At 46.8% G+C, this 12,602-nt stretch overlaps 1 protein-coding gene across 1 annotated transcript; it reads right to left on the reverse strand.

Moving 5' to 3' along the window:
* Window positions 1-9,486: 9,486 nt before the first annotated feature.
* LOC148443348 (E3 ubiquitin/ISG15 ligase TRIM25-like) lies at window positions 9,487-12,064 on the reverse strand. Its single transcript, XM_088462938.1, has one exon. The coding sequence runs from the start codon at window positions 12,062-12,064 to the stop codon at window positions 10,391-10,393; it is 1,674 nt and encodes a 557-aa protein (XP_088319064.1). The 3' UTR covers window positions 9,487-10,390.
* Window positions 12,065-12,602: the final 538 nt, after the last annotated feature.

The raw sequence follows: 12,602 nt of genomic DNA on the forward strand, positions 1-12,602 counted from the left end.
ATATGTACAAGCGGTGTGTGCTTATTATCTGCCCTATGCGGCCAGTAAGTGATACGTAGATGCGGTGTGTGCTTATTATCTGCACTATGAGGCCAGTAAGTGATACGTATATGCGGTGTGTGCTTATTATCTGCACTATGAGGCCAGTAAGTGATACGTATATGCGGTGTGTGCTTATTATCTGCACTATGAGGCCAGTAAGTGATACGTACATGCGGTGTGTGCTTATTATCTGTACTATGAGGCCAGTAAGTGATACGTACATGCGGTGTGTGCTTATTATCTGCACTATGAGGCCAGTAAGTGATATGTGCATGCGGTGTGTGCTTATTATCTGCACTATGCGGCCAGTAAGTGATATGTACATGCGGTGTGTGCTTATTATCTGCACTATGAGGCCAGTAAGTGATATGTACATGCGGTGTGTGCTTCTTATCTGCACTATGAGGCCAGTAAGTGATACGTACATGCGGTGTGTGCTTATTATCTGCACTATGAGGCCAGTAAGTGATACGTACATGCGGTGTGTGCTTATTATCTGCACTATGAGGCCAGTAAGTGATACGTACATGCGGTGTGTGCTTATTATCTGCACTATGCGGCCAGTAAGTGATATGTACATGAGGTGTGTGCTTATTATCTGCACTATACAGCCAGTAAGTGATACGTGCATGCGGTGTGTGCGGTGTGTGCTTCTTATCTGCACTGTGTGGCCACTAAGTGATACGTACATGCGGTGTGTGCTTCTTATCTGCACTGTGTGGCCAGTAAGTGATATGTACATGCGGTGTGTGCTTCTTATCTGTACTATGAGGCCAGTAAGTGATATGTACATGCGGTGTGTGCTTATTATCTGCACTATGAGGCCAGTAAGTGATATGTACATGCGGTGTGTGCTTATTATCTGCACTATGAGGCCAGTAAGTGATATGTACATGCGGTGTGTGCTTATTATCTGCACTATGCGGCCAGTAAGTGATACGTACATGCGGTGTGTGCTTATTATCTGCACTATGCGGCCAGTAAGTGATACGTATATGCGGTGTGTGCTTATTATCTGCACTATGAGGCCAGTAAGTGATACGTACATGCGGTGTGTGCTTATTATCTGCACTATGCGGCCAGTAAGTGATAGGTACATGCGGTGTGTGCTTATTATCTGCACTATGAGGCCAGTAAGTGATACGTATATGCGGTGTGTGCTTATTATCTGTGCTATGCGGCCAGTAAGTGATACGTATATGCGGTGTGTGCTTATTATCTGCACTATGCGGCCAGTAAGTGATACGTACATGAGGTGTGTGCTTATTATCTGCACTATGAGGCCAGTAAGTGATACGTACATGCGGTGTGTGCTTATTATCTACACTATGAGGCCAGTAAGTGATATGTGCATGCGGTGTGTGCTTATTATCTGCACTATGCGGCCAGTAAGTGATATGTACATGTGGTGTGTGCTTATTATCTGCCCTATGAGGCCAGTAAGTGATATGTACATGCGGTGTGTGCTTATTATCTGCACTATGCGGCCAGTAAGTGATATGTACATGCGGTGTGTGCTTACTATCTGTACTATGAGGCCAGTAAGTGATACGTACATGCAATGTGTGCTTACTATCTGTACTATGAGGCCAATAAGTGATATGTACATGCGGTGTGTGCTTATTATCTGCACTATGCGGCCAGTAAGTGATACGTACATGCGGTGTGTGCTTATTATCTGCACTATGCGGCCAGTAAGTGATACGTACATGCGGTATGTGCTTATTGTCTGTACTATGAGGCCAATAAGTGATACGTACATGCGGCGTGTGCTTATTATCTGCACTATGCGGCCAGTAAGTGATACGTACATGCGGTGTGTGCTTATTATCTGCACTATGCGGCCAGTAAGTGATACGTACATGTGGTGTGTGCTTATTATCTGCACTATGAGGCCAGTAAGTGATACGTACATGTGGTGTGTGCTTATTATCTGCACTATGAGGCCAGTAAGTGATACGTACATGCGGTCTGTGCTTATTATCTGCACTATGCGGCCAGTAAGTGATATGTACATGCGGTGTGTGCTTATTATCTGCACTATGCGGCCAGTAAGTGATACGTACATGCGGTGTGTGCTTATTATCTGCACTATGAGGCCAGTAAGTGATATGTACATGCGGTGTGTGCTATGCGGCCAGTAAGTGATACGTACATGCGGTGTGTGCTTATTATCTGCACTATGAGGCCAGTAAGTGATATGTACATACGGTGTGTGCTTATTATCTGCACTATGAGGCCAGTAAGTGATACGTACATGCGGAGTGTGCTTATTATCTGCACTATGAGGCCAGTAAGTCATACGTACATGCGGTGTGTGCTTATTATCTGCACTATGAGGCCAGTAAGTGATACGTACATGCGGTGTGTGCTTATTATCTGCACTATGCGGCCAGTAAGTAATACGTACATGCGGTGTGTGCTTATTATCTGCACTATGCGGCCAGTAAGTGATACGTACATGCGGTGTGTGCTTATTATCTGCACTATGCGGCCATTAAGTGATACATACATGCGGTGTGTGCTTATTATCTGCACTATGCGGCCAGTAAGTGATACGTACATGCGGTGTGTGCTTACTATATTCACTATGAGGCCAGTAAGTGATACGTACATGCGGTTTGTGCTTATTATCTGCACTATGAGGCCAGTAAGTGATACGTACATGCGGTGTGTGCTTATTATCTGCACTATGCGGCCAGTAAGTGATACGTATATGCGGTGTGTGCTTATTATCTGCACTATGAGGCCAGTAAGTGATACGTACATGCGGTGTGTGCTTATTATCTGCACTATACGACCAGTAAGTGATATGTACATGCGGAGTGTGCTTATTATCTGCACTATGCGGCCAGTAAGTGTTACGTATATGCGGTGTGTGCTTATTATCTGTGCTATGCGGCCAGTAAGTGATACGTATATGCGGTGTGTGCTTATTATCTGCACTATGAGGCCAGTAAGTGATACGTACATGCGGTGTGTGCTTATTATCTGCACTATGAGGCCAGTAAGTGATACGTACATGCGGTGTGTGCTTATTATCTGCACTATGAGGCCAGTAAGTGATATGTACATGCGGTGTGTGCTTACTATATGCACTATGAGGCCAGTAAGTGATACGTACATGCGGTGTGTGCTTCTTATCTGCACTGTGTGGCCAGTAAGTGATATGTACATGCGGTGTGTGCTTCTTATCTGTACTATGAGGCCAGTAAGTGATATGTACATGCGGTGTGTGCTTATTATCTGCACTATGAGGCCAGTAAGTGATACGTACATGCGGTGTGTGCTTATTATCTGCACTATGCGGCCAGTAAGTGATATGTACATGCGGTGTGTGCTTATTATCTGCACTATGCGGCCAGTAAGTGATACGTACATGCGGTGTGTGCTTCTTATCTGCACTATGCGGCCAGTAAGTGATACGTACATGCGGTGTGTGCTTCTTATCTGCACTATGAGGCCAGTAAGTGATACGTACATGCGGTGTGTGCTTATTATCTGCACTATGAGGCCAGTAAGTGATACGTACATGCGGTGTGTGCTTATTATCTGTACTATGAGGCCAGTAAGTGATACGTACATGCGGTGTGTGCTTATTATCTGCACTATGAGGCCAGTAAGTGATATGTGCATGCGGTGTGTGCTTATTATCTGCACTATGGGGCCAGTAAGTGATATGTACATGCGGTGTGTGCTTCTTATCTGCACTATGAGGCCAGTAAGTGATACGTACATGCGGTGTGTGCTTATTATCTGCACTATGAGGCCAGTAAGTGATACGTACATGCGGTGTGTGCTTATTATCTGCACTATGCGGCCAGTAAGTGATACGTACATGCGGTGTGTGCTTATTATCTGCACTATGCGGCCAGTAAGTGATACGTACATGGGGTGTGTGCTTATTATCTGCACTATGCGGCCAGTAAGTGATACGTGCATGCGGTGTGTGCTTATTATCTGCACTATACGGCCAGTAAGTGATACGTGCATGCGGTGTGTGCTTATTATCTGCACTATACGGCCAGTAAGTGATACGTGCATGCGGTGTGTGCTTATTATCTGCACTATGAGGCCAGTAAGTGATATGTACATGCGGTGTGTGCTTATTATCTGCACTATGAGGCCAGTAAGTGATACGTACATGCGGTGTGTGCTTATTATCTGCACTATGAGGCCAGTAAGTGATACGTACATGCGGTGTGTGCTTCTTATCTGCACTATGAGGCCAGTAAGTGATATGTACATGCGGTGTGTGCTTATTATCTGCACTATGAGGCCAGTAAGTGATACGTACATGCGGTGTCTGCTTATTATCTGCACAATGAGGCCAGTAAGTGATACGTACATGCGGTGTGTGCTTATTATCTGCACTATGAGGCCAGTAAGTGATACGTACATGCGGTGTGTGCTTATTATCTGCACTATGAGGCCAGTAAGTGATACGTACATGCGGTGTGTGCTTATTATCTGCACTATGCGGCCAGTAAGTGATATGTACATGGGGTGTGTGCTTATTATCTGCACTATACGGCCAGTAAGTGATACGTGCATGCGGTGTGTGCGGTGTGTGCTTCTTATCTGCACTATGCGGCCAGTAAGTGATACGTACATGCGGTGTGTGCTTATTATCTGCACTATGCAGCCAGTAAGTGATACGTACATGCGGTGTGTGCTTATTATCTGCACTATGCGGCCAGTAAGTGATACGTACATGGGGTGTGTGCTTATTATCTGCACTATGCGGCCAGTAAGTGATACGTGCATGCGGTGTGTGCTTATTATCTGCACTATACGGCCAGTAAGTGATACGTGCATGCGGTGTGTGCTTATTATCTGCACTATACGGCCAGTAAGTGATACGTGCATGCGGTGTGTGCTTATTATCTGCACTATGAGGCCAGTAAGTGATATGTACATGCGGTGTGTGCTTATTATCTGCACTATGAGGCCAGTAAGTGATACGTACATGCGGTGTGTGCTTATTATCTGCACTATGAGGCCAGTAAGTGATACGTACATGCGGTGTGTGCTTATTATCTGCACTATGAGGCCAGTAAGTGATATGTACATGCGGTGTGTGCTTCTTATCTGCACTATGAGGCCAGTAAGTGATACGTACATGCGGTGTGTGCTTATTATCTGCACTATGAGGCCAGTAAGTGATACGTACATGCGGTGTGTGCTTATTATCTGCACTATGAGGCCAGTAAGTGATACGTACATGCGGTGTGTGCTTATTATCTGCACTATGCGGCCAGTAAGTGATATGTACATGGGGTGTGTGCTTATTATCTGCACTATACAGCCAGTAAGTGATACGTGCATGCGGTGTGTGCGGTGTGTGCTTCTTATCTGCACTGTGTGGCCACTAAGTGATACGTACATGCGGTGTGTGCTTCTTATCTGCACTGTGTGGCCAGTAAGTGATATGTACATGCGGTGTGTGCTTCTTATCTGTACTATGAGGCCAGTAAGTGATATGTACATGCGGTGTGTGCTTATTATCTGCACTATGAGGCCAGTAAGTGATACGTACATGCGGTGTGTGCTTATTATCTGCACTATGCGGCCAGTAAGTGATATGTACATGCGGTGTGTGCTTATTATCTGCACTATGCGGCCAGTAAGTGATACGTACATGCGGTGTGTGCTTCTTATCTGCACTGTGTGGCCAGTAAGTGATATGTACATGCGGTGTGTGCTTCTTATCTGTACTATGAGGCCAGTAAGTGATATGTACATGCGGTGTGTGCTTCTTATCTGCACTATGCGGCCAGTAAGTGATATGTACATGAGGTGTGTGCTTCTTATCTGCACTATGCGGCCAGTAAGTGATATGTACATGAGGTGTGTGCTTATTATCTGCACTATGAGGCCAGTAAGTGATACGTACATGCGGTGTGTGCTTATTATCTGCACTATGCGGCCAGTAAGTGATATGTACATGCGGTGTGTGCTTATTATCTGCACTATGCGGCCGATGTCACGGAATCAGGGGAAAATCTGGATGGCCCCTCCCCGACATCTACGTCGACCAACTCCCCTTCCTCGAGATCGTCATCTGAAATAGAAGAGAGGACACCCGCTGCCGACTCTGCGGCAGGCGACCCAACAACTGCACTGCTCTGACTCAAACTCTGACTCAGCGGTAGGGAAGGTGCGGTAGTCCCTAAACTTTGCGGGGCCAAACTAGGTGCGATAACCCTCAATGCCTGAACTAACTGCTCAATCTCCGACCCCCCCTTGGACCCTCGCAGAGTAAGCGTTAGCGGGCGCGAAAGTTTGGTTAGGCAAAGGGCCTGCAGGGGGAGTTGCTAAAAATGGGGCAAAAACAGCAGCCAGAGTAGACAAGGCAGAAACAATGGCTGAGGGTTCTGGCTGAACAGCAATGGAGGGAGGGGCAGCAACAGGCAACACTGCAGGGGCTGACTGTGATTGTGCCATCATACCAGCACTAGGAGCCTGGGACAAGCTGGACACAAAATGTCTGCCCCCTCTACTAAGCCCCGCCCCCCGCTCACTAACATGGCGGGCGCCCCGCTGCGAGCGGGGAACGGGAAGGGCCCTAGGCACAGCAGAGCCCTGCTGTATCCTAGAAGAAGCTCTATGCCCCCGGCGGGACCGCCTCCTTTTACCGGAGGTTATGTCCCCAGCTTGAGACGGGAGCACACGCCCACGTACAGCTGACGTGGCGTGCTCCCATCCGCGACTATGAGAGGGAGCCACAGCCGGGCTCAGCCGAGCCAGAAGCTGGCACGAATTCCTCTCTCCAGCCGCAGCGGCGTCAGGGGCAACACCCGCCGCATCTGCGGCAGGGGCCGTCCCCCTACGCTGGAGCGGGTCCCGTGAGGTCAGCAAAGCGGCGCCATGAGCAGCAGCCGCTGCATCCACAGCAGGGGCCGCTCCACGACGCCGGGATGGGCCTTGGTCGCCTTCATGATGCCTAAAACGGGCAGGAGGGGGCACAGAGCGGCGGGGATGCATGGTAAGGAGCGGGATGAATGTGTCCTCAGGGGAGGGGTGTAACCAGCATGGTGGGAGGTACACTGCTGTCCTGTTCCCCTGTATTATACCTGTAAGGTAATGATGTATTATGTGTCCTCAGGGGAGGAGTGTAACCAGCATGGTGGGAGGTACACTGCAGTCCTGTGCCCCTGTCTTATACCTGTAAGGTAATGATGTATTATGTGTCCTCAGGGGAGGGGGTGTAACCTGCATGGTGGGAGGTACACTGCAGTCCTGTGCCCCTGTATTATACCTGTAATAATAATAAGGTATTGATATATTATGTGTCCTCAGGGGTGGGGTGTAACCAGCATGGTGGGAGGTACACTGCAGTCCTGTGCCCCTGTCTTATACCTGTAAGATAATGATGTCTTATGTGTCCTCAGGGGAGGGGTGTAACCAGCATGGTGGGAGATACACTGCAGTCCTGAGCCCCTGTATTATACCTGTAAGGTAATTATGTCTTATGTGTCCTCAGGGGAGGGGGTGTAACCAGCATGGTGGGAGGTACACTGCAATCCTGTGCCCCTGTATTATTCCTGTAAGGTAATGAAGTCTTATGTGTCCTCAGGGGAGGGGTATAACCAGCATGGTGGGAGGTACGCTGCAGTCCTGTGCCCCTGTATTATACCTGTAAGGTAATGATGTATTATGTGTCCTCAGGGGAGGGGTACAACCAGCATGGTGGGAGGTACGCTGCAGTCCTGTTCCCTTGTATTATACCTGTAAGGTAATGATGTCTTATGTGTCCTCAGGGGAGGGGGTGTAACCAGCATGGTGGGAGGTACACTGCAGTCCTGTGCCCCTGTATTATTCCTGTAAGGTAATGAAGTCTTATGTGTCCTCAGGGGAGGGGTATAACCAGCATGGTGGGAGGTACACTGCAGTCCTGTGCCCCTGTATTATTCCTGTAAGGTAATGAAGTCTTATGTGTCCTCAGGGAGGGGTATAACCAGCATGGTGGGAGGTACACTGCAGTCCTGTGCCCCTGTATTATACCTGTAAGGTAATGATGTCTTATGTGTCCTCAGGGGAGGGGGTGTAACCAGCATGGTGGGAGGTACACTGCAGTCCTGTGCCTCTGTATTATTCCTGTAAGGTAATGATGTATTATGTGTCCTCAGGGGAGGAGTGTAACCAGCATGGTGGGAGGTACACTGCAGTCCTGTGCCCCTGTCTTATACCTGTAAGGTAATGATGTATTATGTGTCCTCAGGGGAGGGGGTGTAACCTGCATGGTGGGAGGTACACTGCAGTCTTGTGCCCCTGTATTATACCTGTAATAATAATAAGGTATTGATATATTGTTTCCTCAGGGGAGGGGTGTAACCAGCATGGTGGGAGGTACACTGCAGTCCTGTGCCCCTGTCTTATACCTGTAAGATAATGATGTCTTATGTGTCCTCAGGGGAGGGGTGTAACCAGCATGGTGGGAGATACGCTGCAGTCCTGAGCCCCTGTATTATACCTGTAAGGTAATGATGTATTATGTGTCCTCGGCGGAGGGGATGTAACCAGCATGGTGGGAGGTACACTGCAGTCCTGTGCCCCTGTATTATCCCTGTAAGGTAATGACATCTTATGTGTCCTCGGGGGAGGGGATGTAACCGGCATGGTGGGAGGTACACTGCAGTCCTGTGCCCCTGTATTATACCTGTAAGGTAATGATGTATTATGTGTCCTCAGGGGAGGGGTGTAACAAGCATGGTGGGAGGTACGCTGCAGTCCTGTGCCCCTGTATTATACCTGTAAGGTAATGATGTATTATGTGTCCTCAGGGGAGGGGTATAACCAGCATGGTGGGAGGTATACTGCAGTCCTGTGCTCCTGTATTATACCTGTAAGGTAATGATGTCTTATGTGTCCTCAGGGGAGGGGGTGTAACCAGCATGATGGGAGGTACACTGCAGTCCTGTGCCCCTGTATTATCCCTGTAAGGTAATGACATCTTATGTGTCCTCGGGGGAGGGGATGTAACCAGCATGGTGGGAGGTACACTGCAGTCCTGTGCCCCTATATTATCCCTGTAAGGTAATGATGTATCATGTACAGGGTGACACTATCCAGCACCATGTACATTATATTATATCCTCTGATTGCTACGTGTACTGTAGTCCCTCTGTATAACTAGCTTATAGTGAGAGTGACATAACACCAATAATACATTGTATGCCAAGAATGAGAGTGTGGTAATAACAGGGTGATATAAGGAAGGAATACTTTATAGTTTATAATAGATAAATAATAATTAATACTCTGGTTAACAAATATTAAGGTAATACAGGTAAGCAGTGAGGCATGCTGGGCGTTGTAGTCCAAGTCATCCTTTACTAGGCAGCATAGTCTGGGACTACAACTCCCAGTATGAGGCCGGCTGCTGAAATAATGATCTGGAGAAAGATTTCTTGTAATAGTTGTTTATTATATACAGCCGCACAAGACAGAATATTATACACACAGATCGTAATAACGTCATAAACATCTCACACTCCTTTATAGCGCAAAGTTACACAACACACAGCACACGTGTTACACTATATAACGTGCTATATACTAGACAGAGAGTCGCCTTTCCCATAATGTGAGGTTGGGACTTATAGCTCTGTGGAAGCAGACAGACAACATCTAATGTGCATATGTAAATAATCTCATCAGTTATGGCTGAATGTACACAGGAAAGACAGATAATATGGTAACATCAGGAAACCTCAATTACATGTTACAGTGTGTTTGTATTTTTATAACTAATGTATACAGAATATTTCCTCCTATCTGTGTGAGCCCAATGTCACAAAACGCCTCTACATAGATATAGGTAATTACAGCTGTGCCCACAGGGGGTTATGTATATACTACAGTAATAGGGACCCCAACCCAGCAAGTGGACAACTCTCTCACCCCCCATGTGTTCACTTTTAGCTTCCTCCATTATAGACTATAAAACATTTGGACCCCCCCCTCCTCTCCTGTGCCCCTCTACCATTTCCGCCACCCATCCCTCTCCTGTATGGATACAGTTTATCTTTCAGGAGAAACATTCAGCCCCTGCATAAATCACAACCAATAGGAACAAGAATAGTATCGACTGCAGTGATAGGGCACACACTGGCTGACAGGCAGGTTATTGCAGCCAATCACAGCTCTCGCTGACATGTAAATTATCTATAATGAACGTTTCTAACACACTAACAAGGGAACAAATCCAGTCCCTGGTTACACAGAAGGATTGGCTCAGCTGTAGCTCCACCCATTACGACATTCTATTGGCTATTTTTCTACCTATCAGATTCCCCTCCTTATGATGTCCCCAGTCTCTGGATGGATTCCTCCTGGCTTCTGATCACCCGGTAATCGTCATGCGACCGTCCTCTATGTATAATGCAGCATGAAGGGGCTCAGTGAATGTGGCCTCGAAGGTGTATAAGTGTTGGAAAACCGCAGATTTATTACGGTTACTACAAGAATAAAAGGCCAGGCTTCCATCCTCATAATCCAGACACATCAACACTCTACCCCAGGAAACATCATCTTCCAACTCAGTCTTATTTCTGTCATGTATCACTGAATACACATTTTTCTTAAATTTCCCATATCTATAAATCCTGCTCACACAGAAACACCAGGACTTGTTATTGTACCCAATGTCTGACTGACGTCCTCTCCTGTCTATACTGGGATAACACATCCCCACCCTCCAGTCCCCTGATTTACTAACATCCACTTCCCAGTAATGTCGCCCTGAGGAGAATCCCCTGGTGCTTATTACCTGATCACACTGAAATCTCTCTGGAGTTTCTGGGCGATTCTGGTTTATATCTGTCCATGATGCAGTTTTCCCATCATCCGATATACATAAAACATTACTAGCTGTATCTAGATCCAGTAATAAGACCCCTATATTTATATCTGTCATTATAATAGATACATTATTAGCAGCTGTGGTTACACCCAGTAATAGGTCTGTAGCTTCCTGCACATAGACCCCTGTATTTATACCTGTTATTATATCAGATAATGTGTGTAATGTCTCTGAGATAAGACCCACATCCAGATCTCCTGCACCATGGACCTGGTTGTCATCTGTCTCTGTGTTCTCAGTATCTTCCTCCTCAGTATCACACAAGTCACCTGTGTCTGGATCCTGTAAGACAGTCACTGGATTAGACACGTTACACAGCTCCTCAATGTGACGAATCTTCCTGGACAGCTCATCCTTCTTTATTTCCAGCTGCTGGATCAGATCAGAGACTGAGAGTGAAACGCGTTGTTCCTGCCTGGAGATCTCACTCAGGACTCTCTTCTCCAGGTCATCCAGCTGTCTCCTGATATCTCTAAACAGGGCAGTGACTCTCTCAGTTACACCAGCTGCTTTTCCCTGATCTTCTCTCCTGCGCTCCTGCAGACTCTGGTCTCTTTTCTCAGCCTCTTCTCTCTTTGTCATCAGTATTAAAAGAACATCTATAAGATTCTCCTTTTTCTGCTCAGAGGCCTCATCCAGCGTCTCCACCAGATGTCCCTGATGCTCTCCAGCCACAGTGCAGGACTCACAGATACAGGCCGAGTCTTCTCTGCAGAAATACTTCAAAATATCTTTATGGACAGAACATTTTCTCTTCTCCAAATAAGTGGTGGGATCAACTAAGACGTGTTCTGCTGACTTGTTGTGTGTCTTAAAATGTATATCACAGAGAGACTCTTCACACCTGAGACAGGTTTTAAGGGCAGGTACTGGAGAGTGGACACAGTAAGTGCAGAACACCCCAGTTCCCTCCTCTGGAATAGAGCGGACATGTTCTGCTATGTTGCAGAGCTTTCTCCTTTTCTCCAGTACAGGACGATCTGGAAACACAGCTCTGCATTCAGGACAAGTATAAACTTCAGACCCCTGTTCATCCAACATACGATCAATACAGAACCGACAGAAGTCGTGCCCACATCTCAGGGTTACAGGATCTGTATAAATGCTCAGGCAGATGGAACAGACCAGCTCCTGTCTCAGATCAGCAGACGCCATCGCTGGCAGCAGAAGGGAGAAATGAAACTGAAAGTCTCTGACACCCACAAACCAGTTAGGTCACATTCTGCACACAGGGCGAGGCTGAGCTTGTAATTCAGTTTCTTACCTAAAAATTCAGAGATTGTGTAAATTTTTTTTTACTAATGACGGAAGTTGCTGATGCTTCTTATCTGCACTATGAGGCCAGTAAGTGATACGTACATGCGGTGTGTGCTTCTTATCTGCACTATGAGGCCAGTAAGTGATACGTACATGCGGTGTGTGCTTCTTATCTGCACTATGCGGCCAGTAAGTGATACGTACATGCGGTGTGTGCTTATTATCTGCACGATGCGGCCAGTAAGTGATACGTACATGCGGTGTGTGCTTCTTATCTGCACTATGAGGCCAATAAGTGATACGTACATGCGGTGTGTGCTTATTATCTGCACTATGAGGCCAGTAAGTGATACGTACATGCGGTGTGTGCTTATTATCTGCACTATGAGGCCAGTAAGTGATATGTACATGCGGTGTGTGCTTATTATCTGCACTA

This window comes from Taudactylus pleione, unplaced genomic scaffold, assembly GCF_031769625.1.
Source record: "Taudactylus pleione unplaced genomic scaffold, aTauple2 ptg001296l, whole genome shotgun sequence".
NCBI classification, from domain to species: Eukaryota; Metazoa; Chordata; class Amphibia; order Anura; family Myobatrachidae; genus Taudactylus; species Taudactylus pleione.